Genomic DNA, 26,405 nt, shown 5'->3' with positions numbered 1-26,405 from the left:
CGCCGTCGCCAACGTAGAACGATACCGAAAACCGAACCAAACGAGAACCCACCGACCAAATATACAATATTCCTCTCAGTATTGAGTATTGAATTCGACCAGGCCGACGACGAGTCCTCACGAAGAAGAGTTTTAAATTTTTGAAAAGAAAAAAAAAGTAAAATAAATCTCCAATATATTTAGTATAGCTTTTCATAATTCATTGGTTTTTCTTTTCCATATCCTATAATTTTTTCTGTGTCCAAATAGTTTATTTTTTCTAATCGAAAATATCAAAAAATAAAACCATAAGTTTGAGTCGCCCAGCTACTAATTCGCAGATTTTCTTCTTTTCTTTGGATTACTTTTCAAGGATTATAAAGCAACTTATTTCTCCGAGACAACACGATGTCTGAACGCGAAAATAATGTTTACAAGGCTAAATTGGCTGAACAAGCCGAACGCTACGATGGTAAGTGTAATCATACAAGAAAAAACGCATTTAAATTAAAAAATAATTTATCAAAAATTTTCCCATGGAATGATCTAGAGAAAGATACAATTTTTTTTTTTACTCATTTCTGCATGATTTTTTCTTCGTGCATACATATATTTTCCATACCTATATATATAGACGTATATATATTTATGCATGTACATATATATTTAAAAATTGAACATGTATCCAAAAAGGAAGAGGGGCGAAAAAGGTCAGAGCAGAGGTTGTGGCCAATAATGAAGAGTTGCCTTAGCCTGGCTGGGAAAAAAATTGCAAGTGTTTCCTAGCCCTGCGGCGGCCTGCTGTGGTTCTGGCAATACATTTTCCATCTTGTTTTTTATTTCTTTAAACTTCAACAGTTTTTGGTCCCAGCATGAAAATCTGTGATTTCTTCATTCGTATAAATTTTTCTTCAGGCGGGCGAGTCGTAATTTAAAAAAAAAGGAGACAAAAATCTCGTTTTTTTTCTTCTGCGTTGCGTTGCTATGCCGCCTTTTTAACTTTTTTCGTTGGTATTTTTTATTCTTTTTCTTTCATTAACTAAAAATGGGGGAGATGTTTAAGTTCGAACACTGGAGTGAAAAAGCCAAGGAGACCATGACACATGAGACAGACTGATTATGGAATACAAAAAATCAATGAATGGATCAATAAAAAAGGTCCGGGCAAAAAAAGAATGTGCGACATAGCACACTGGAATGAAAATTGATTATATTTGAATTCGCCATCGCCGCTTTTGATAAGAATCAATCACTTGCTTACAAAATTTTCGTAGAGGAATTTTCTTCAAAAGAAAAAAACAAATATGATGAGACTATTTTCTTTTATTGATTTTCTTGAGAAACAGTGATACTGAAATTGGCGGTGGCAGTTTGGTTTCGGTTGCTGGACACACTCTTTTACTTTTACACAAAAGAACCTTATGGTGCCGTCCTTGTCTTTTTTTGCGCTCTACACGATGCTCCCCAATGCCAATCACATGGTTTTCATAACGAACTTTTGTGTCGATTTATTTTCAAAAATTAAGTGCAATTCTATCAGTTTGTCTTGAAAAACTATTGCTATATGTTATAAATGTATCTAAATTGTTCAAGTATCTATTATATTTGCTACTCCCTTTCCATTCCCACCCTCTTGCTTTTTATTTTTCACTCTACACTCGTATCTTCAGCAGTGTTGCTGTGCAGCATTGTATGTATATGTGTGTGTTTGTGTAAAGATGGAATATGGAATCACCGAAAAAAAAGTTAGTTAAACTTGAAAATGTCATATTTTCTCGTTTCCTCAAGTTGATGCAAAGATTTGTATAGCATAGCAAGCGAGATAGAAAAACATGACGTAGTTTTCCATGCAGAAGCAGCAAAAGAAAAGCAGCGCCAGCGTGTGTCTGTACACAGAAACACTATGTATTTACCTATAGTATACATACATAATTACTATGTCTCTTGAGTCAGGTTTTTTCCATTTTTTTTTGCGTGCAATTTTCCATTTCCATTGAATTTTCCTTGTTACTAATTATTTATTTATGAAAATTGTTTTTCCTGAAGATATTTATCGTTTTTTCGTTTTTATTAGAACATGAGAAGTTAATGAATCCAAAAGCAAAACTGAAAACTATTCTGATGGAAGACTTGTGTGTTAAGAACAGGAAGGGATCTTTCCTTTCCGTGGCTCGTGCAAGGGTAGTTGCTGTCTTGGGGTTTTTCTTTGATCCGGTTTTCTTGCTTTTTTGAATCCAATATCGAGAACAAGGAACAGAACCGAAGAAGAGGTTCTTCTCTTTATCTCTTGGTTGTTTTTTTTTTCTTCATCATTTTGTTGGGTTGTTTTTGCCGGCTGCGCTGTAAGTCATTGCTTCTCTCAAATCGGTCATTTCTTTCTTTTCCGTTTAGTTGCTTTGCTGTTGGTGTAGAAAGAAAAATGATTCATCCAACTGAATCAAACCACGACCACACGAACCTACTTTTTGAAGTTCTTGTCGTGTCGTCGTCTTCGTAGTAGTAGTCGTTGTCGTAATCGTAAATCATATTTGCAATGATTCACACACGAATTCCCATAAAATTAGTTACTTTAACTGTATTCGCTTTCATTTTGAAGATGACGAGAGTTTTAAAGTATGATACACTTTAAGAAAAGTATTGCATTAATTACAACACTGAGCCCCCCTTTCATTATATCAGCAACTTCCATCCAAACCAAACACCGACAACCCTCATCCAAGTTAATTGAGGCGGTGATACCTACAGCTTTTTGTCATGACCTCCACTAGTAGATACAAAAAGAAAAAGTAGCAAGTGTACGAACCTACATACTACACTTCATGATGGAAATGGAAAGAAATGCTATAAAAATATCATAAGGTTTTGTACTAGGTACAATGGCGCATGGTAGTGCCACTGTTGGAGCTTAATTGGGGGATGGCTTCATACCTAATAAGGTGATGGGTCTATGGTTGTCTAGACAAATGAGGATGTAACTACATTTTCTTATGAGTTTTCTAAAAAAAAGAACAAATCCACAATCTTAGATAGTTTAGTTTGTTTGTCATTGTGAATTCTTTAATAGTTATTTTTCATTTGATAATTTTTTAATTTAATGCAGTTCAGTAATGTTTTGAGTAGCTATCTACGTATATTTAACTTCCGACGAGTTAACAAAGCAAATAGCAAGGTATAAAACACAACCCCCAACTTCGCCGCTCTACCTCCTGACTTGACTATACCTTGTACATGCTTATTTCGAGTGATGCTTACCTCGGAATCGAAATTAGTCATTTTTGTTATTTTTTTCTTTATACCTATATAGGTACTTGTGTGCTTGAACTCATAGATATACCTACATACATACATTGGTTGGTAGCTAGAGCTGTTACCTATGTACATATTGTCAAGGTAACAAGGTTTCACTAGACAAAATATATTTCTAGATTCGTTTTGTGCTATTATCAGTTATAAATTTTGTGAACTTTATAAAGCAAATTGGGGAATTCACTTATTTAGATTAGACCCATTTGTTACGTCAACCGTAAATTTGACTGACTTAATTTAATAAAAGTAGAATGGTGTCTATATAATAGCTAGATATAGGTTTTTTAATTCATTATTCATTTAATCATATACAACTTACAAGAAGGGCCACATTTTCTTTAGAATTCTCTATGAAATCTTATCCAATTTTGATGAGATTATTTTTAGTTACAGAGGTGCACACTAGATTTAGCAGATGTAATCTTAATATTTTAAGCATCTCAGTTACTCTCTTGTTCAAATAAGATTTTTAATATTCAAAATGGGAAATATAATTTGAAAATAATATAGAATTCGAAATTATGTACCTATTAGATCCTTACTACGCTATAACTTGAAAAAAGATTGTGTTTCTTTAATCGGTGAATCAAGTTTGTTGTTTGGGTTAGGTAATGTAGCCAGAAAAAATAAAGCATTTTCGCAACAGATCCAGCATCAATGTGGCTCACGGCCCTTAGTTCTAAGTATTAAGTTTTTTTCGACATATCCACACCAAAACAGCAGAAAAATCTCTTTTACAAAAGCTTTTAATTCGCCACTTTAAATTACAAGAAGAATTTATTTTGGCCCATTTTTAATAAGGAAATTGAATTTTTCAAGCAAGAAAGACCAGTTTAAAAACTTCAATATTATGAGATCCTTTTTTAAATCCTTCAAACTAAATAAGAAGACAGTAAAACATGACAAACATATCTTTCTGCTTTACAATAAAACCCTAAAGTACAGATGAAAACTAAAAAATAAATAAATTTGGGTGGAAAGCAGTCCGTTGAGAACAAGGGCCTTGTGGCTTACAAGCCTCCACCATTCCTGTGTGCGAGTACTGATATCAGGGATGGAGGGGACCTACAGTTTTAAGCTGAATCTGAACCGCTTATTTGAGAAAGCACTTTTCATGACAAGAATAACTCTTAGAGAATTTGTCAATTCCTCGCAAGAGGCAGTAAACGTGTAAAGAAACTTTAGATTGCATAGGCAAGGATCGAACCCAAGACCTCTGGCATGACAATCCAACGCCCTATGGGGGATGGAAACTACCCTTTCCTAATATTGGACCAACTGAATAGGTATAAGATTATTTTTCGTTTTGTTTGATAATCGACACAAGGAAATGGAAGGAAGAGAAATTATTTTTTTATTCTCTGGACTTATTTAAAGACTACAATGTTTGATTGACAGTGAAAGAAAAATAAAGAAGTTTTATTTTAAAGAGAAATTAGATTAAGAATTTATGTTGGATTAATTCTGTTTTTTATTCAAAACACAGAAGCTTACATTTTATTTTAAGGTTTAAATAATTGTTTCGAATTATAAAATTACGAAATAATGAATGTTTTTTAAATGCCCGAGTAAACGCCCATTACATTGCTTTTCTTTTTCATTGAAACATCCCACTTTTTATTTTTTTTTCACCACACCTTCATGATGAATGTTTTTGTGTATTACTAAAAGAAAATGTATATTGCGTACATTTATGTTTATTGTTTCACCCTTTTTTGCTTAAACGTATGCATAGCTATATTTTACTCCCCAATGCTCAAACCGTTTTAAAAAAAATAATAGCAATACAAATTTAGACAGCACAAAAAAACAATGACCTTGTTTTTGAATTCAACCTTGGTTTTTAGCCTAAACTAGAAACTGATATCTATTGTATTTATTTTTTGTTGATGGTTAAGCTTGAGAGCACGAGTGAAGGAATTGGTTGGAGGGTGTGTTAAAACTTTTGTTTGAAAATTTATTCAATGTTATATTACCCACCAAGAGTATTTATCTGTTTTCTTTATTTTCAAAAAAGAAGAAAAGTTTTTTTTGGCTCTTTTTTGTATTGTTTTTGTTCTATACTTTAATTCGTTTTTGTCATACAATCACTAAACCTACACCAACATAAGAGAAAACTAATCAATCCAAAAATTAACCATTATTTATTTTTTTTGTTGAAAAAAAGAACTAAAATAACGTGATTTATCGTAATAAATAAGATATATACTACTTACATAAACCTAAGCGTTGTATTTTCAAATTGTTGAATAATTTGCACGTCTTGGTACTTTTCTCTTAAGCATAATCTGTAAGAGGAGGCCTGTATAAAAAGCTCAACTTTAAAACATCCCAATGAAGATTCTTCTTCAGCCGTGATATCTATCAAGGCTTTGATTATAGCTTTAAATAGACTGAATGATGTTGCTTTGTTATTTAAGCATAATTAAGCTGAGCTTTGACGAATAGAAAAATTGTCATTTCCAAAGGGCAGTGACTTATCAATACTTTGAATTATTAATATTGTTCAGAAAGGACTTTTTTATGCGACTTTTTGACATTTCTACATTTTATGTCATCCCCTATTTAAAGTTATGTAAGGAGTATAGGTGAGTGAAGAAAAAATTAATTTCCTAAATAAAGGAGTGTGAGCGAGAAAAAAATATGAAACTTAAAAATGAGTTTCATCAAAAAAGCCTAATGATAACACCTGTCATTTAATTAAAAATATAGACTTATATATCAGCTATGAATTGAAAATCCATAATCTCAACATTGCTTTTTGTTGATTCAAAAAATGTTAAAAGTTAGTTTTTAAACTAAGAAATTATGTTTCTTCTTATAAACATAAAATAGAAGTTGTTTTCATTTTCTAAAACAAGTTTTAAGAAAAAAGGTATAAACTGATTCTGATGATTGTACTGTTCATTTTGAGCTCTTTTCGTTTGCAAAAATGGCTTTTCATAGAATTTTTAAAATAAAAAAGGTTCGTTCAGAAACATTCAAAAAACGTTGCAGCAACAACGAAACAGTTTTGAAATGTTGTCTTCATTCTGAAAGCTGGCGAAACATTTCTGAAATGTTTCTCTGTTTCTTTTTCTGACAACTTGATTTGTTTCCCAATCTATTATATAAGGTGGACAGTGTGTGAGTTGCTGAATATAGATATAAAATAAAGCTAAAAACGAGAATTTTATCCAATTGATATAAATGTAAGAATTGGAAATGTTTTGTGGAATCCACTTAACGAAATTAAAAAAAAGAACGAAAAAGCTGATGCTTGTTTCAAATTTCTTAAAAATTCAAATTTTGCAAACAAAAAGAAAACAGATATACACAGATGAGAAACAAAGAAACATTTAAAAAATATTTCTGAATCGCACACACTAAAAAAACGAATCAGAAACATTTCTGAAATTATTGTAGGTACAGGGTTTTTGAAAAATGGGAAATATTTCAGAATTTTTTTTAAGCAATGCTTCTTGAAATTTATTTTTTGTGTGGACAAACTTTAAGAATTTGAACTCGGCTCACAACCCTAATGATCCTAAAGGCTTATAGAGTTGTCCTTTTCTGTGTGCCAAAAATTTTATAAGATCTGGACAAACACTTAACCACTTAAAAATTCTAATTTTCAAATAATATTTTTACTGAATATCGTGAATATAAATTTTACTCGGAATATCTCCCTCTTTCGAACTTTGGGAACATTAATAATGCTTAAAAGTTTCCCTCGGAATTAATTGTTGTCATGAAAAATAAAATTCCAGGGATCTGTTGATCTGTGATTGCATAGAATTTTTGTTCGAGGGAATTTTTTCCAGGGAGAATTTCAATTACAAATTCTGAAGGAAATAAAATATCCAGGGAGATTCACCTTAGACCCTAACATTTCCATTTGCTAAAGATTTGGTTTTCTTTCTTAATATCATTGAGTACCAGTCATAAAGTAGAAACAAAAATTACAAATTGACTTGTCATTATTTTAGTGGTAGGTAAGCTTTAATTTTATAATTTGTTTACGTAATTCCAAGAATAACACAGGTATTGGTATATTTATATACTGATATGAATCAAATATTTGTCTATATATGTACATATTCGCGAATGGTTATCAAGCCAAAATATACACACTTATTCATTATTAAAAACCTCTGCATGAGTTAAAAAAAACTTCCTAAACAAAAGGGTATATACTCGTACTTTTTGTTTGTTTGGTTGAACAAACAATTCATATTTTGTCTAATTAGATAATTAAGCTTCACTGGAGAGATAATATTTATCAATTAAACAAAACACGTACAAATTTTCGGCCTTATAAGCATCTATGTATGAATGTTTGTGTATTATATACGTAGTCCTTCGTTTATCGACTATTTTAAAGAATTTTTATAGTCAATTAATTGAAGTATACATACAAAGAAAAAGAACAAATACATTCCATGGAGAAAATTATGATGTTATTGTTTTTTATGTTGCCTAATCAAATGCAAATGTGCTTTTATTTATTTATTTATGTATATATATTTTATTTGTGTTTAGAAATGGTTGAGGCCATGAAGAAAGTCGCATCCATGGATGTTGAACTTACGGTTGAAGAGAGAAACCTTCTATCAGTCGCATATAAAAATGTGATTGGAGCTCGTCGTGCCTCATGGCGAATAATCACCTCAATCGAACAGAAGGAAGAAAACAAAGGAGCCGAAGAGAAGCTTGAAATGATCAAAACTTATCGCGGTCAGGTGGAAAAAGAATTGCGCGATATTTGTTCCGATATTCTAAATGTATTGGAGAAACATCTCATTCCATGTGCCACAAGTGGCGAGAGTAAAGTATTTTATTATAAAATGAAGGGTGATTATCATCGTTATTTGGCTGAATTCGCTACCGGATCGGATCGTAAGGATGCCGCTGAGAACTCACTGATCGCCTATAAGGCAGCCAGCGATATCGCCATGAACGATCTTCCTCCAACACATCCAATTCGTTTGGGATTAGCTCTTAATTTCTCCGTAAGTATAATTAAAAAAAAAAAAAAACAAATTCACAGAAGGTTTTAATTTTCTATGTTGTTGTTTTTTTTGTTTCTTCTTATGTCACATTCAGGTGTTTTACTATGAAATTTTGAACTCGCCGGACCGTGCCTGCAGACTGGCGAAAGCAGCGTTTGATGATGCCATCGCTGAGCTGGATACACTCAGCGAAGAAAGCTACAAAGACTCAACGCTAATCATGCAGCTTTTAAGGGACAACCTTACCCTATGGACGTCCGATATGCAGGCTGATGGTAAGTAAACAAAACAAAAATAATTAAACATTGTTTCTATTTTTAATTTTAAGTTGCCTTGAATTTGAATTCATAACATGTCATTGTCTACTATCCAACAAAAAAAATTGTTTGAGGAAGATAAACTTAATTCAATTTCAATCATGAATACCAATACGTAGAAGTTATGATATTCAAATTTAGCAGTAACGATTGATCTTTTCAATTTAGAATTTAGAAAGGGAAATAGAATATGTATATGTATGTATGTGCATAGAATGATTATAGTAAGCTATAAACAAATACTTGTTCCTCCAAATTCAGATAAATTTCAATCCGACTTTTTAAGCAAAAATTGCTCATTATTTAAAAGTATTACCACATGTTAGAAATATTGTTTTCCAGAATGTATTTCGGACTATTGTTTTAATTTTAGGCAATTGTTTTTTATTTTACTTAAAAAAAGATTTAATAATATAAACAAACTATTGTTCTTTGAGAGATTTAAATTCTGCAATAAATACGTTCATAATGTTGAACGCATTGACTTTTAAGCCACTTAATGCATAAACTGAACTGTTTTTTATGCATTATATTATATGATTTTGTTATTTGATGTTATTAGTTCATAAAAACATTTATTCCAACTTAAGAAAAACAGTGGGTAATTTTTTTCTGTTCTGACACGTGTAAAAGGTGAACTATATCCAAACGATATTTGTTTTAAGATTTGTGAGTCATGTTTTGTAACTTAATTTTTTGATGGCACTATATAAGAGTGCTAATTTATTATATTTACTTACTTATCAAGAGACCAATTGAAATACAAAAGTTAGCACTGAATAATTCCGAACTCAGATGAACCATGAAAATAAAAATAAATTTACATTATTTATTATTTGGCTCTTAAACTCGATAAATTAAACATCAGTTACTTTCTGAAAATAGATTATGTACACAAATGGATATATCAGTTTATCTAACAATCAAAATAATGAGCTACTGACAAAACCCACTAGGTATTTTGTTGCCTCATAAGATCACATATTCATTATCAAGTGACTTATAAACTTAAGTTTTATTTTAAATCTTTAAATAAACTTTAACTTAACCCTCATTTCATTTTTTTTTTTAAAGGTGAAGGCGAGCAAAAAGAACAAATTCAAGATGTTGAAGATCAGGATGTGTCGTAATTTATGTACCATTAAATTGTGTGAAAATGGCATATAAAATATAAAAGAAAATATATAATAATAAAAATAAACATCAATAAAAACACACACAAAACCAACAACTTTAATTTTAAGGAATCTAAAAAATATAAAAAAAATAATATACATATAAGAAATATAAATTATAAGTGTATTGTTTCGTCTTTGTATTAAAAAAAATCAACAACAACAACAACACAGCAAAAAGCACCCACTCAATATAAAATACTTTATAATTTTTTTTTTCTTTAGATGGAAATTAATAAAGTATAGAATTCAAATCGAAAACATTTTGTGCATCCTCTTTTTACTCCCTCCACTTCCATGCAAAACAAAAAATTGCCTCTTATCATTATTAAATTTCATTTCACTTCATTTTTTTGTTTCTTTTTTTTTTTTTTTAATTTCGCCATTGCATATTTAAACATATTTTTAAATAATCGGATTTAATATAACATGAATTATTCCAAAGTTGTTTTTCTTTCTCCAAAAAATAGGCTTTTTCTCAATATTTGTTTTTGTTTGTTTTTTCTCACATGATACGATTTCTTAATTATACTTACACAATTGCATACACACAAAACATCCTTATCGCCGTTAAATTTTGTTTACTTTATATTCCAATAATATACATAAAATATATAAAAAATAAAAAAAAATACATACAATAAAAATGAAATTAAAAACTAAACTATTTTTAATATATATATATTTTTTATTGTTTTCGTTTTGTTTTTATTTTATAAGAAATTTTAACATTCTGCTTCAATTAATGTTTATTTTTTTTTTAAATAAAAGCAAAAAAGGAAGTTAATTCAAATTTACAAAAAAAAAAAAAGAAAAAAAAACATGGCATTGTTCTCATGCAAAGATACAATGAATTATTAATTATATTTATATATATAACTGATTATATATATTTATATATATATTGTATTTAATTAGAAAGTATTTAAACAAAGCAAATAAAATAAACTTAATTCATACATTTCAAAAATAAAAAAAGTACATATAATTATTAAATTAATGTCAACACAGAAGTAGAATATTTTTTTTCTTTGCCGTCGCGAAATACTGCATTTATTAATTATTACAATTAAATTATAATACAAAACATTAAAAAATAAAACACAAAAAAAAAAAACAATTTATTATTTACGAAAATAGTGAAAAGCAAGCTATATATATATATATATGATTATTAATGAGAAAACAAAAAAAGTACATGCGTTTTTGTGTTGTTTTTTTTTGTTTTTATTTAAGTAATTTGTGGTAGCACGTGTACCAAAATTTAATCAATGAAAACAAAAGAAAAAAGAAAAACAAAAGAATTAAAATACATTTTTTCTATTTAACATAAGAAAAACATGAAAAACACAAGCAACCAAAACAAAAGCAGACATAATAATAGAATATTTGTGTAACAACTTAACAAAATGCTTAGTGAGAGAGAATTCTGGATAAAAGCATAATATAAAACCGATTTTCGAAGTTTATCAATAAAAAAAGAAAAACAATAATACTAAAAAAGGTTTAACTGTAACCAGCATTGATAAAATTTGTGTGCATATTTTTTATGATTTTAAGAACAATTTTCTTTATTTAAATAAAAGAGAAGGAGAAACAAAAACAAAAAAAAGAACAACGGAAAATTTAATTTCCTTTTTCTGCGAAGAACTTGGATATGGATGAGATTTTATATGTTTTAAGAAGTCAACTTCCACGTTCGAAAAAAAAGTCTTTAAATTCTGTTTGTGTTAGGTGCCGTAATCACAAATGGTAGCTAAATAAGTATCGCAATAAAAATGCGATTGTTCCAATTGGTTAAATAAGTTCCAACAAATTTTACGCTTTTCTTACAAAATCATGCTACGGTATGTTCTCGTATTTCTCTTACATTAATTTTTGTGGTTTTCGAAAAGAAAGAATATGGTAAGCAAAAAGTATCTGGAACGTGTTTATTAACTTTGACTTTAACTTATTTTCATACTTTAAATGTTACCGCAGATACAGTGTTGGCCAAAACAAAAGCAACTTCATTTGCCTCGATTATTAAATAATTAAAAAAAACAAATTTAGAACCCAATTATTGTACATTTTTGTTTTTAAAATTTAAATAAATATTTACAGTTTGTAATGAAAAATAGATTATAGTTATTTTTGAAATTGTTAACTCAATTAGATTGGTCAAAACAAAAGCAACTTTAAAAAAAAAGATATTTGTTAAGTCTTACTAAAATGTTGCTAGTATTTGGTAGCAAAGACCAGTCTGGTTTACTTGAAACTACAGGGCCTATTATGGATCACAACTCAACTTAGTTGAGTTGTAATCAAGACAGCTCAATTTGAAGACAACTGCAAAAAAATGGTATTATGGGAGACAACTTTTTTCAGTTGAGTTGACCAAATACGTTGCCTACTTTTATGTGCTTGTTTCGTGTCAAAATCAGCTGTGTAAAGTAAAATACGTAGAAATTTCAAAATTTTGAATTCAGTGCAAAATTTTATAAGAAAGACAAAATAATAGGAAATGGAGAGTTCTATTGATTTGTTTCTTGGAAATTCGGAAGAAGGAAATCCCCTGAATGTTGCGCTGATGAGAAAAAAATATTCGAGATCACTCCAATCCATTGGAACTTCCAAACAAAAAGTATTTCTTTGATGAGTGTTGATTTTAATGTCTTTGTTTTATTTCAAAATTATAAGTTATTTTAGACTCAACAAAGACGCATTTGTTTGTGCTAAATGAAATCAAAGATCGTTTGAAACAACCACAGCGTTCCTCCGCAATCCCACCAATTCTCAAACTCTGCACTGCCCTACGTTTCATGGCAGAAGGAAGTTACCAAAAGTGCAGTGGTAATAATTTTAATTTAGGCCTTGCTCAGCCAACAGTTTCGGTAGTGTTAAAAGAAGTGCTAGAAGTAGTAGAAGAACTTATCTGTCCACAATGGATTAAGGCTCGTATGACAAATGATGAGATAAATTTATCAAAAAATCATTTTTACCAGAAAACCAGATTTCCTGGAGTAATAGGAAGCATCGATGGAACTCATGTTCGAATCATAGCACCAAAAAAAAAATCTTCAACATCTCTATTTACATAGAAAAGGTTACTACAGTCTGAATGTCATGATTGTATCTAAGTGTATATGCCATCTTTAGTATTTTGAATTGGACAGGTTTAGTTATTTTTAATCTAAAAAAATTATTTTCTTACAGATGTTTATATTACTATTTGTAAAACTTACATTTTTTTCTCCATTTTCTTAAAAAATTGGTTTTCAATGAACTGTTGATGCCTACCGTTATTTTTTTGTACACACAAATGCACTACACAACTAGTAAATATCAGTTGCCTAATTTTGACAACAATCACAACTGAGAGACAACTCAACTGGCTTACATAATATCCCGAACACATTTAAAAAGTAAACCATTTTTTAGTTGACTACTGGTTGACTTGTGACAGTCAACTAGTTGTGATCAAAAATACTCCATTACCAAGATCGGAATCTCAGACTGACATTTCGGTTTGCCTACAAGCTAAGGACACATTAAATGTGAGAAAGTGTGCGTGAAATGATACAAAAACCAAACACATTCTCACATTTAGTGTTCCGGCCCATCAAAATGCTTCATTATAGTCTGCAGGCACATCTAAATGCTTTATTTTGAATGTTTTATGGCCTCGTTCAAAAACTAAACAATCCAAACCAACAGAATCTGAAGTGCTGACATGGTCTTAAATTGGAAGATTTGTATAGCTTTTTAATTTCATTCCAAATAAATGTTGTAAATGTATATTATTTAAAATAAAACTGACCAAATACATATTTAATGATTTTTTAGTGCTGTATTTTATATTTGTTATACTCAAATATCTTTAGAAAAATAAAAAAATATAGGCTTCAAACTAATTTATTCTCACAGAAAATATTGTTTTCGACATTCGACACACATTTTTTTTAAATAAAAATCCGTTTTTTTTTCATACAAATTAAAATATTCAACAAAAAAAGTACGGAAAATTGTTAAAAATTGATGTTCGGTTTTCGATGTCTCGGGAATAATAGAAGACATTGACTTCAAATTAATTTCATTCAGCAATTCTTATTATTTTTTCATTATAAGCAGCATTTTTACTAAACATATCCTTCAAACAATAATAAGTATACTTGAACTTTGGTAATTAAACATTTTTAAGGAACGAATGAAAATTATATTATGCGTTAAATTGTGGGAATTTACTAAACAAATCTTCTGTACGTCAAGAATAAACATTCAAGTCGAATACATGATCTTTTGAATGAGTTGTGCATAAATTCAGAACGGTTTTTGACATTTTAATTTTGTGATAAATGTCAAAATTTGCATTTTATTCGCTCTGCATTCATTAAACGGGTTCGCTATAACCGTTTTGATTATTTTTTGATAGCAAATACACGCATGTTATGCATGTTTTCGCTTATAACTCTTTTTTTTAAATGTAATATTTATTAATCAAAATGAAATTGAAAAATAGTCCTAAACTTAAATTATGGAGAAAACTATTTACATACTTCGATTAATTAATTTAATACAAATTTTAATTGCAAAATAAATATTTGGGCCGTTCATTAACGAAAATTTAGTAGAATTCAATAAATTGCGCTCGCACCCTTAATTTGATGGTTCTTCGAACGCATCTTTGATACAATAATTCGAGGTTAATTATGAAATTTGAAGAATTTCGTAGTGATTATTCTAAATTAGTGAATTAATTACAATAAAATGATGTTGAACATGTTTTTTTCAAGACAAAAATGTACATTGGTTCGCTATCAACAAAATGACTGCAAAATTAAAACTTAAAACTGACTTTTTCATCGAAAAAAGTGAAAAGAAAAACCTGAAAAAAACATATTAACCTCCCCATTTTGTTTTTGCTTTGCAAAGTGCCGCTAGCCCACGGCATCGTTTTTTTTTGTTTGTTCTCACATCTATTCATGGACTAATTGTCAAAATTACAAATACAACAATGTAAACAAACGGGTTTGGGAGAGTGAAACGTACGAAAGATTCCGATCTTGGTAAATGGAGTATTTTTGGTTGTGATCGGTAATACCGATTGCCAGATTACAACTCAACTTTGTTCTTAGTTGTCTTACATAATAGGCCCCTACGTCTAAACCGTATTGGACTTGTGCTTTAGGTTGTTGTCCTGCTGAATTATCCTTTACAGAGTTAATTGATCCTCGGGGTGTGGCAGCATTATATTTTGCAAAATGTCGGAACAAAAAACGATCTATTGTCACATCTTTTTGGTGAATCGGTCCCAGTCCATACACTGAAAGATATCCCCACCTCCTCCGTGTCTTACACCAGCTTTAGTGTAACGTGGATTTAGAGACTGGCTGGCCCGCGAATACGACGGAAACCATCGGAACTCCAGAAATTGAATTTGGACTAGTACGAAAAGAGTACGTTCCTCAATTGTCTAACGGTCCAGTTCATGTGGTCATGAGGAAATTTGTTTTGAAGATTGTTTTTGGTTGAAATAAAGGGATTTTTACAGCTTTAAAAGATTTTAGTCCATCCATAAACAGTTCGTCTCCAAATTGTTCTCGTACTTACATACGTTCAGGTCGATTTGGGTTCGTATTTCTCTTGATTTTATTATAGCAGAATCCTGTCGTTTTGTTGTTTTTCTTGGTCTGCCACTTCGATGAAGCGTTTGGAATGACTTTGGATTTGTAAAATTTTATTAATGGTCAAATCACTGATTTTTGAATGGAATAATTTTCCGATATTTTAATTTCTCTCATTTCTTTAATAATTGTTTTTTATTTCGTTAGAATATTTTTTTTCAGCCATTATACAAAAGTAAGGTATGAACACTGGGGTTGAATCGGCTAAGATGATAGTTGACTATCAATTTTTTTTTTGATAGATTCAAATTGTCAAAATTCGTTGTTCAATTTTTTGGTAGATTCCAATTGTCAAAATTTGTTGTTGCCTTGGTGAAATTTTAAATCGATGCTTACAAAATATCTACATATGTAAATAAAAGTTTGAAATTGGCTGATCTTGAATAAAATTCTTACTTTTCTTGCTTTTTCCGGTATCAATTGGACTATCACCTCACGTAGATCGAATTCGATCAATTTGATTGTCATTTATCAACAATCACCTTAGCCGATTCCACCTCTAATTTGATTGCCCGTGAATTTAATAACACCTAATATGTAGATTCAACTGCACTCGTTTGCCAACACCTTTTAATTGAGCAATGGATTTTGTAATTAACGGACTAACTTTTCTCTGTTATTAAGAGAAATAGGAATAAAACACAAAATTGGGTTAGCTGGGGCCTGATTATGAGGTTCGCAGCGGTGGATTGTTTCAATCCGACCTTTCAAATTCGACTCGTTTCGTATTTCCTTATTAACGAAATAGTTCTTCCTATATTCCAGTGATTTGATAATTTTAATTTGAGTTTTTCTTCCTATATTCCAGTGATTTGACAGCTTTCCAAAAATGTTTGTCTTGATTGGAATTAGCGGTAAGTTATTTAAAATTTTATACTTTATTCTAGATTGTGGATAAGTTATCAAAAATAAAGCTAACTCACATTTTTTATAATTACAATCAAGAAAGAATCCACGAAATTGAACAGTGAATTAAAATAAACACTCCTTCGATTGTGAACCCGCCAAAAGAAGCTGTTGGATTTTAGCTCGCCAACAAATATGACATTTCAAATTTCAATGATAAATCAGTAAGATTGGGCTACAAATTTTGCAATCGATTTTGGCCTAAGAATGGTATAAAAAAGTGCGTCACTAGGATCAGGCCACATGCAAAATTTTATAAAAAGTGAAAGCGAATGAAATGTTAAACGTAGTTGAACAATTTCGGTTAGCAATACTTGCGATAGAGAAATGGCTGCCCTAAAAACAAAAACTAAGTATTCTTGTTCAATTATTATTTTATGGAATTTATTGCTATTTTATTTTAGGAAGAACAAGAAGTTGCTCAAATTTGTAGTTGATGTTATAGCAAATCAAAATCAATTTAAAACGGTAGTAGAGCTGATGTAGACGAACGAGTAGTCGAAGGGAATAGACAAACAAAAATTAAAACGGAATGACATCAAAATAGACTGAAAAGCAATGGTCCTCAGTTTGATGAACTAGACCTTTCTATAAATCATCTCACCGAAGCCTTGAATGAATCAATGAGATCTTCATGCCCTGTAACCTTTTTAAAGGGTAAAAATAAACCTTATTGGTGGCGTAAAGAACCATTCAGAAAGAACTGTCGCAAACTCTTCAACAAATCTAAGTACACTAGATCTCCTTCTGACTGGGGCTTATACAACCAAGCTCTAAAGCAATATAAAAAAGAATTACTTCAGAAGCCTCTAGACTCAGGAAAATACTTAACGACTTAACATCAGAGTCTCTAGCTTCTACAAACGATTTAGTTGATCTAATAACGCGGGAAAAACTGCAATGGGCCATAGACAGCTTTGATCCATATAAATCTGCAGGACCAGACGGAATCATTCTAGCCGAACTACAAAAATGCTCAGACATGATCATTCCACCTTTAGAAATCATTCTGACAAGCTGTGTAAGATTAAGATATATTCCAAAAGCCTGGAGAATAGCAAAAGTAGTCTTCATTGCTAAAGCAGGGAAACACTCAAACGTTAACCCTAAAGATCTACGACCAATCAGCCTAACATCCTTTCTTCTTAAAACCTAGGAAAGATTGATTAAAATTTACATCAGACAGAATTTAAAACCATGTCTCATTTCCACAGCTCAACAGAGGGTTTCAAGGTGATTGCCTATGCTGACGACGTTGCAATATCCGTATCTGTGAAGCACCCTAAGTTCTCTCGGAACTCCTACGAAATGCCCTAAACATCCTAACTAAATGGGCTAAGCAATGTAGATTGGACGTCAACCGACACAAAACAGAATTAATACTCTTTTCGAGAAGATATAAAATTCCTCAGATTAGCCCACCCAAGATTAGAGGAATACCATTAGGCTTTTCCGACCAAGCTAAATATTTGGGCCTCATTTTAGACAAAAAACTAAATTGGAAGGCAAATATTGATGAAAGAGTAAAAAAGGCTACTGTAGCGCTTTTTACTTGTAAAAAGGCCATAGGATCAAAATGGGGCTTCTCACCAAAATTAATCCACTGGCTATACACTTTGGTAATCAGACTGATACTCATTATGGAGCTGTCGTATGGTGGACCGCACTGGACAAGATGGTAAATCTAAATAAGCTCATCAACGTCCAGCGGTCAGCAGGTATGTGCATCACAGGAGGATTTGAATTGTCTTGGAACACCGTAAAGAAATTGAAAAGAATGGCAATAGTGAGGATTTTAAATATTTCCTAGAGTATTTAAGTTAAGGTAGGTTGTGCTAGTATTAGATTGAAGTCGTTCCCAAGTCCTTTTTTCTTTCCGTACAAAATCTCACGGTGGCAGTTAGCTCCAGGGTCGTTGGAACTGCGACAGCACGTTGCTGAGGAAAGTCACTTTCCATCAAAATTATGTTGTACTTGAAGATTTCTTTGTTCACACGAAAAAAAATATAATTATAAAATAAAATGTTTAACTATTGTTCAGATAATTATAACGTACTTTGCGTCCGGTAGCAAAAATATGTCATTCTATTTTCCTCCTCTTAGTTGTCACTGCTGTACGACTGGGTGGCACGAACTTGCACATGTATCCAAAAAGTCTGTAGATTTAAAAATGCTAATGTAAAAGTTTTAGTCTTTTATTTGAAAATAGTTAGAGTTGTTTTGTTTTTAAATACATTTTATATATACAGCGATGGAAAAAATAATAGAAACAGTCTTCGTCTTCATTCCTTTTAACGCATAAAAAGGTATCTGTGAAGAGTTGAAAAACAAAAACTACAAAGTTAGATTTAATTTTAATTTATTGCTTAAATGCAACTATTCTATTATTTTTTTTAAGTATAAAAATAAAAACTAATGATAAAAAGTAGAATTATGATTATTAAGTTGTTTCATCCTGGAAAAAATAATAGAAACATAATTAGAATGGTACTCTTTTTGAAGCGAGGAAGTAACGGTAAATTCAAATTCTTAAAGTAATTTGTAGTGGTACCCTTATCTTTATTAACTGTGTTCACTATTCGCCCCCTTGAATTCACGAATTTGGCAGATGTCTCCACTTCAAATTTTTGGCCACAACTCGTCTTTATTTTTGGATTTACAATTTCCGATCCTTCGCTTTAGGATACCCCATAAGTGCTCAATAGGGTTTAAGTCGAAGGATTGTGATAGCCATTCCATAATATTGATTTTGTTTTGTTGTAAGGATAGCCAATTTAGGGGAATACTTCGGGTCATTATCCTGCATGAACTTCCATTTAATTGACAGATAATGGAAGCATGACTAGATTTTAGATGTAGACCTAATCCACAGCCAAAATTATATCTTTCATTCAAAATATTGGACCTACAACAGACCCTGAAAACCATCCCCCCGACTTTTAAGAAAATTGTTTAGTTTCAAAAATAAAATGTCTGACAAACTAATAAACAAACTCAAAAAGCATATTATCATAAATTAAAAACTGACCCTTACGTAAGAATAAAAGTTAAAATTGCTTGTTTCTATTATTTTTTCCACGTAAAATCATCATTGACCTCAAACTTTTTTCCATTTGAGAGCATTATTTCAAAAAAGTAAGCGAACGGGAAAACAACAAATTTTTCCCACAATTTGACTGTCAAAAAAACTTAAAAATTGCAATGTTGTTGCTGTTCGTTGGGAAAAGAATTTTTAATTTTATAAGTGACAACAAAAGCGAGCAATTTATTTAATTTATTATTTGAAGTCCTATCAAATTTGAAACTTTTCACAAATAAGCCCAAAGAAATTTCTTTGGCTAAAATTCGTAGGGTTGGGGAATTAATTTACTCTCTTGTGAGCTCTCTTTTTTACGAAAAACTACGAAATTTTTGAGTACGCGAACAGGATTTAGTTAAATTTCGTAATTTTTCGTAAAATTACACTGTTTTATTAAGGTACGCGAACAGACTAATTTTTATGCGGTTATTAATATATGTTTTACATTTCAATTTTATAAAAAAATGATGACTTAATTTCGTGATTACGAGTTAAGAAAAAAAAAATTCAAATCGGTTCTATGGGAGTACCCTTTTGGAGCAAAAACAAAAATATATTTTTTCATTGAAAGAAGCCAAATAATATTTAAGGATTTAGTCAATTTTTGATCAAACAATTTGTACGGGGACTACTGTTATTTTTAAATAGTATTAAACAAAAATAGGAAAGAAGTCGGCGTTAAACCTTAACTTCCAAATTTGAAGTCAATCCACTCAATGGTTTGGGCTGTAGGGGCGATGATGGCGATTGAAGGCGAAAAAACGAGACGACAGATCGGGAATCGTTTATTGTATATGTCTGCCATTTTTGGTCATAACTTATATAAGACGGGTTGGAATAGACTCCCAGTTTTTTTTATATAACTCAGGAAATTTGGTCCAGTCATTACAAATAGCTCCGATTAAGGTGTCCCCGTCTTCAAATTATCTGTAGCCTTCAGCCTAGGGGCTAGGGATAGGTTAGGTTGGATTGGCTGTCCACTGTCATTGACGCACGTAGACCTCAAGGGTCCATTGTGATACCACTAATGACGTTACTCATGGGAGAGTAATGAACTTAAACCAACCATTTCGTCCGTTTAATAAAGTTAGAGAGACGGTTTGTTTCAATCGTTGCCAGTTCACTGGTGTTATCGAAGAAGGAATTACCGAGAAAGTTATTCCTTCTAATGGAGAGTGCTGGACATGTACATAGAAGGTGTTGGACTCTGTTTCCTCTTCCTCCTCGTCCATGCAGCTTCTTCAGAAGTCATTTGTATAGACCCCTAGCCTCAGAGCATGTCTTCCTATAAGGCAGTGTCCTGTTATTACTCCAATTGTAGAGCTTAAACTTTATCTGCTCAGTGATATCAAGCCTTTTGACCGCTTTAAGTCAATACTTGGCCATATTTGCTTGGTTGCTAGGCAGATGGTACTCTGTGACCATCTAGCATCTGTTGTTTCTAGAGCATATTGCTTGAGAAGATATTTGCATGTAGCAAGTGGTGTTTCTATGTTATGTTTTTGTCTAACATTAGGCAGAAGTGTTCCGTTTTTGGCGAGCTCATCGGCTTTACAATTTCCCGGAATGTCTCTGTGGCCCGGAACCCAATCGTGGACTGTTTGAGAGTTTGTGGAGACAGACGCGAGAGATTTAAGAGCGGCTTGGCTGTCTGAGAAGATTCGTATATCCTTACAAGATATAACGTTTTCTTTGAGCCAGGATAGTGCTTCTTTAATCGCCAATACTTCTGCCTGGAATACACTGCATTGTTTGGGAAGTCTAAAGGATAGACTGAGATTCAGTTGTTCCGAAAAAATACCACTTCCAACTCCGTAATTGGTCTTTGAACCGTCTGTATAGAAGTGTACCGCATCGTCTTCCAGGGGTCTCTCTTCTTCCCAGGAGGATCTTGAAGGGATGGACACATGGAAGCTTTTACCGAATACCGTTTTTGGGGTGGTATAGTCTAAGCGATCTGGGATAGATCTGAAACTGTCTATAGAATAGTAGTATGTCCAGTATTGTTACTGGTCCATTGAGAGGTGGCTCTAAGCCTTACACATGAGTTGGCTGCCACCATTTTGGAGAAGATGTCAAGAGGTGTTAGGTTTAAAAACACTTCCAGTGCTGCGGTTGGTGTTGAGCGAAGTGCTTCTGTGATACACATACCTGCTGACCGCTGGACTTTGATGAGCTTATTAACTTCCCATAGGAAGTTATTGTAATGGGTCCGATTTGTCCAATTGAAAATTTTGACATTTCTCGACGTTTCAAGGTCCCTAGAGTCGAAATAAAAGATTTTTAGAAAGATGTCTGTGCGTGCGTGTGTACGTACGTTCGTACGTTCGTACGTCCGTACGTTCGTACGTCCGTACGTTCGCGACGTTTTTTTCGTCGTCCATAGCTCAAGAACCAGAAGAGATATCGACTTCAAATAAATTTTGTTATACTGATAATAAGGCAGAAAGATTCAGAAAGGGCTCTCAAGAAAATTGCGTGGGTGGTTTTTTTACCATAGCAGTTTAAAAAAAAGGTGAAAATTTTGGTTAACCCTAAATATCTTACGAACCAAAAACGCTAGAGACTTGAATTAAATTTTATATAATAAACTGTAACGTGATCTCAAAGAAGTATATTTTTTGAAAAAAAACCAATATAACGGTTATTTTTCTAAATCAAAAAAACTGAAAAAAAAATGTGTCACCTCCTAAATTTAACGACTAACATATGATTTCATCTCCAAAACAATTTTGAGCAACGGAGAATAATGTTTTTGAAACTTGATAAACTTTTGAGAAAAATCGAATTGACAGTTTTTTTTATAAAAAATAAAAATCTAAATAAAACATTACTCAAAGTTCGTAAAAATTAAATATCGATTCAAATATCTTTTCAAAAACTTAAAATTTAGGCTTCAAGCTTATTTTATCTTATAAGAAATATTGTTTTCAACATTCAGTAAAATTTTGAGGAAAATCGAATTGACAGTTTTTGTATAAAAAATTAAATACTTAAAAAAAAATTTAACAAAAGTTGGTAAAAATTGATTTTCGACTCAAATATCTTTTCAAAACTATAAAATATTGGCTTCAAACTAATTTTATCTTATAGAAAATATTGTTTTCAACATTCGATAGAACATTGAAGAAAATCGAATTGACGGTTTTTTTACAAAAAATAAAACTCTAAAAAAAACAATACTAAAACTTGGTAAAAATTTACTTTCGACTCAAATAGCTTTTCAAAAATTAAAAATATTGGCTTCAAACTTATTTTATTTTACAGAAAATATTGTTTTCGATATTCAGTGATTTTTATATAAAAATCCAACAGTCCGTTTTTCATAAAAAATAAAATCTATAAAAAATAGTACGCAAATTTGGTAAAATTGATACAAGTACATATAGACAAACTTTTAAGCAAGACAAATCGACAGACGGGATGGGAAGTTATCAGTGTGGGTCGCATCCCAGCCTCTTTTTTAGATTTACCATCATGCCCAGTGTCCACCATACGACAGCTCGGTCTGATTACCGAAGTGTATAGCCAGTGGGTTATTTTTGGGGAGAAACCAAATTTTGATCCTATGGACTTTTTACAAGTAAAAAGCGCTACAGTAGCCTTTTTTACTCTTTCATCAATATTTGCCTTCCAATTTAGTTTTTTATCTAAAATGAGGCCTAAATATTTAGCTTGGTCGGAAAAGCTTAATGGTATTCCTCTAATCTTGGGTGGGCTAATCTGAGGAATTTTATATCTTCTCGAAAAGAGTATTAATTCTGTTTTATGTGTATTGACGTCCAATCCACATTGCTTAGCCCATTTTGTTAGCCTAATATTTAAGGCATTTTGTAGGAGTTCCGAGAGAACTTGGGGGTGCTTCCCAGGTACGGATATTGCAATGTCGTCAGCATAGGCAATCGCCTTGAAACCCTCTGTTGAGCTGTGGAAATGAGACATGGTTTTAAATTATGTCTGATGTAAATTTTAATCAATCTTTCCTAGGTTTTAAGAAGAAAGGATGTTAGGCTGATTGGTCGTAGATCTTTAGGGTTAACGTTTGAGTGTTTCCCTGCTTTAGGAATGAAGACTACTTTTGCTATTCTCCAGGCTTTTGAAATATATATCAACCTTAAACAGCTTGTCCGAATGATTTCCAATGGTGGAATGATCATGTCTGAGCATTTTTGTAGTTCGGCCGGAATGATTCCGTCTGGTCCTGCAGATTTATATGGACCAAGCTGTCTATGGCCCATTGCATTCCCGCGTAAATAGATCAACAAGACTAGAGACTCTGATCTTAAGTCGTTGAGTATGTTAGAGCTACCTGGAAAGTGGGTGTCTAATAACAGATTAAGAGATTCTTCATCTGCGATAGTCCACGTGCCTGCTTCTGTCTTTAAAGCACTGAAGTATTTTCTATTTTACCACAAATGTTTCTCCAAGAAGACCTCTTACTCTTCCTTAATACTTTTTTATATTGCTTTAGAGCTTGTTTGTATAGGTCCCAGTCAGAAGGAGATCTAGTGTACTTAGATCTGTTGAAGAGTTTGCGACAGCTCATTCTGAATAGTTCTAGTTCTTTACGCCACCAATGAGTTTTCTTTTTACCCTTTAAAATGGTTACAGGGCATGAAGATCTCATTGATTCATTTAAGGCTTCGGTGAGATGATTTACAGAAAGGTCTAGTTCATCTTTACTGGAGGAGCTTTTAAGAAGGTTGTGATCAAGCAATTGTGCTAGTACCTCCCTATATCGCTTCCAGTTTGTGTTCCGGTGATTTCGAAAACCCGTAGATGTATTTGCCTAGGGGCTAGGGATAGCCATGACGAAACGTTTTCAATTATGTTTAAGTCTGGTGATCGGTTGGAAAGATCGGTTTCTGTTTAAGTAAGCCCTCTTGATGAAAATTGTAAGCAGGTTAGTATTCTGAAAAAAGTGAACCCTCTAAATTGCACTAACTAAAGAGGCATCAGCCTACTTAACATCGCTCACAAAATGTTCCCTGTTGTAATATGTAAACGTCTAAAGCTCATCGTCAACAACCTGATAGGTCCTTATTAGTCCACAGTCGATCAAATGTTTACATTAAGGAAGATCCTTAAGATCTAAAGAGAAGATCTCTACAGAGCAATGCCTACAATTTTGGCATCCCTGTTAAACTTAACCGTTTGCGCAGAATGACGATGGAGAATGTACGCGTCTCCATCAAGGTCGGAAAAGATCTCACTGTTTGATGTCAAAAAAGGTTTTAGACAAGGCAATGCACTGCCACGCGACTTCTTCAACATCGTTCTGAAAAGAATTGTGCAAAACTCAACTGTAAACACTAGAGGCACAATCTTCCAAAGGTCCATCCAATCATTCGGATACGCAGATGATATTGACAAAATTGGAAGATCAAAGGTTCATGTCAGTGGAGGTTTTTTGAGCATTGCTACGGAGGCGAAGAAGATGGGTTTAGTGGTCAATGAGGCCAAGAGGGGAAGACCAAGTATATGCTGTCACCAAAAAAAGACATTGAACAACGACTTTCTGGACAAAACGTCACCATGGACACCTATAACTTTGAGGTAGTTGAGGACTTTATCTACCTAGGCACCGCTATAAACTCAGACAACGATACCACCGCTGAAATCAAACGAAGAATCTATAAGACACTCATCATTCTGGTTCTCATTTATGGCGCTGAGGCCTGGACTATATCAAAGAAAGATGAGAGCGACTTAGGATGCTTCGAGAGAAAAATTCTTCGGGTGATTTTTGGTCCCGTCTACACTGACCTAGTTAACAGAATTAAAAACCACCAACTTAAATGGCTAGGTCATACAGAGCGAATGAACATCAACGGTCCAGCCCGAAAGGTCTTCGAATCCAATTCCGAGGGACAGCGCGGCGCAGTAGAGGAAGACCGTTACTCAGGTGGAGCACGCAAGTGGGTGAAGATCTTAACCAACTTGGCGTGCGAAAGTTGAGGCCCAGGACCGCCCCGGACTGTAGCGCCAACTTAAGTAAGTAAATAGATTAGTCAAGAAAATGTTCCCAACTATCAAGCCGAGTCTACTAATGGAAAAATAAGAGTTGATCATATTTTTCCATTTAACTGAAAGCTGAACTTTATTATTATTATTCTGTAATTTATTTATTTTCTGCACAATTCCATTTAATGTTTTTTTGTTAAAAGGTCCCTTGTCAAATTGGGAACGAAATAAGTATTATTTTTTTACAATACAAAATACAAATCGTAATGGACTTGTTGCATACCTGGGTAGTGTTTCGAAAATCAATTAGTAAGGTTTGGGTCCAAGAGTGATATGAATAATTAAATATATACCTACAAAAAATACTTCCACCACTATTCATACCCCTTAAATGCGAAATATTCAAAATAGTATGGATAATATCAAATATTTTTTACTAAAAGCAAACAAATATATGCAAATTCATGTAAAGAGGATTTTTTGTTAAAGTATATTAAGATTTGTAGTACCCGTGGTGTGATGGTTAGTGCGTTGGACTGTCATGCCTTGGGTTCAATCCCTGCCTGTGCCACCTTAATTTAAAACAAACAAAAAAATTAAATTTCGCGGGTACCTCTTGCCTCTTGCGAGGAATTAACAAATCCTTCAAGAGTAATTCTGGTCATGAAAAAGTGCTTTCTCAAAAATTAGCCGTTCGGATTCGGCATATAAACTGTAGGTCCCCTCCATTCCTAGTCACTAGTTCCTGGTTGCCGACGGACTGTTGCGCCACCCAATTTTAATAATAAGATTTTCATAAACATTCATACATATGTATACATACTTCATCATGACACTTTGAGATGCTCATATGATTTGAGTTAGTTTTAAATTAATTTATCCCAGTCCAATTAATTATATAACGGTATTAAAAATATTTACATAAAATACGTAATACTTATTAAAACTGTTTACTTTTTGTTTGGAGAAAAGTCAAGCATGCATTTAAATTGTGTCAACCATTACATAATGGAGACATTCACTAA

The 26,405-nt window shown here is 32.2% G+C and overlaps 1 protein-coding gene across 2 annotated transcripts; it reads left to right on the top strand.

Annotated features, from left to right (window-relative positions):
- Window positions 1-11,380, top strand: LOC129954171 (14-3-3 protein epsilon). Of its 2 annotated transcripts, none has more exons than XM_056067902.1 (5): window positions 1-157; window positions 353-451; window positions 7,807-8,276; window positions 8,371-8,551; window positions 9,668-11,380. In XM_056067902.1, exons 2-5 carry the CDS (start codon window positions 388-390, stop codon window positions 9,721-9,723), a joined length of 771 nt encoding a protein of 256 aa, XP_055923877.1. In that variant the 5' UTR covers window positions 1-157; window positions 353-387; the 3' UTR covers window positions 9,724-11,380. The 2 variants fall into 2 exon arrangements, with proteins under 2 accessions (XP_055923877.1, XP_055923878.1); XM_056067903.1 differs by having other exon boundaries at window positions 26-157; window positions 250-451.
- Window positions 11,381-26,405: the final 15,025 nt, after the last annotated feature.

This window comes from Eupeodes corollae, chromosome 1, assembly GCF_945859685.1.
Source record: "Eupeodes corollae chromosome 1, idEupCoro1.1, whole genome shotgun sequence".
NCBI lineage: Eukaryota > Metazoa > Arthropoda > Insecta > Diptera > Syrphidae > Eupeodes > Eupeodes corollae.
This window is presented reverse-complemented; position numbering and strand designations above follow the sequence as displayed.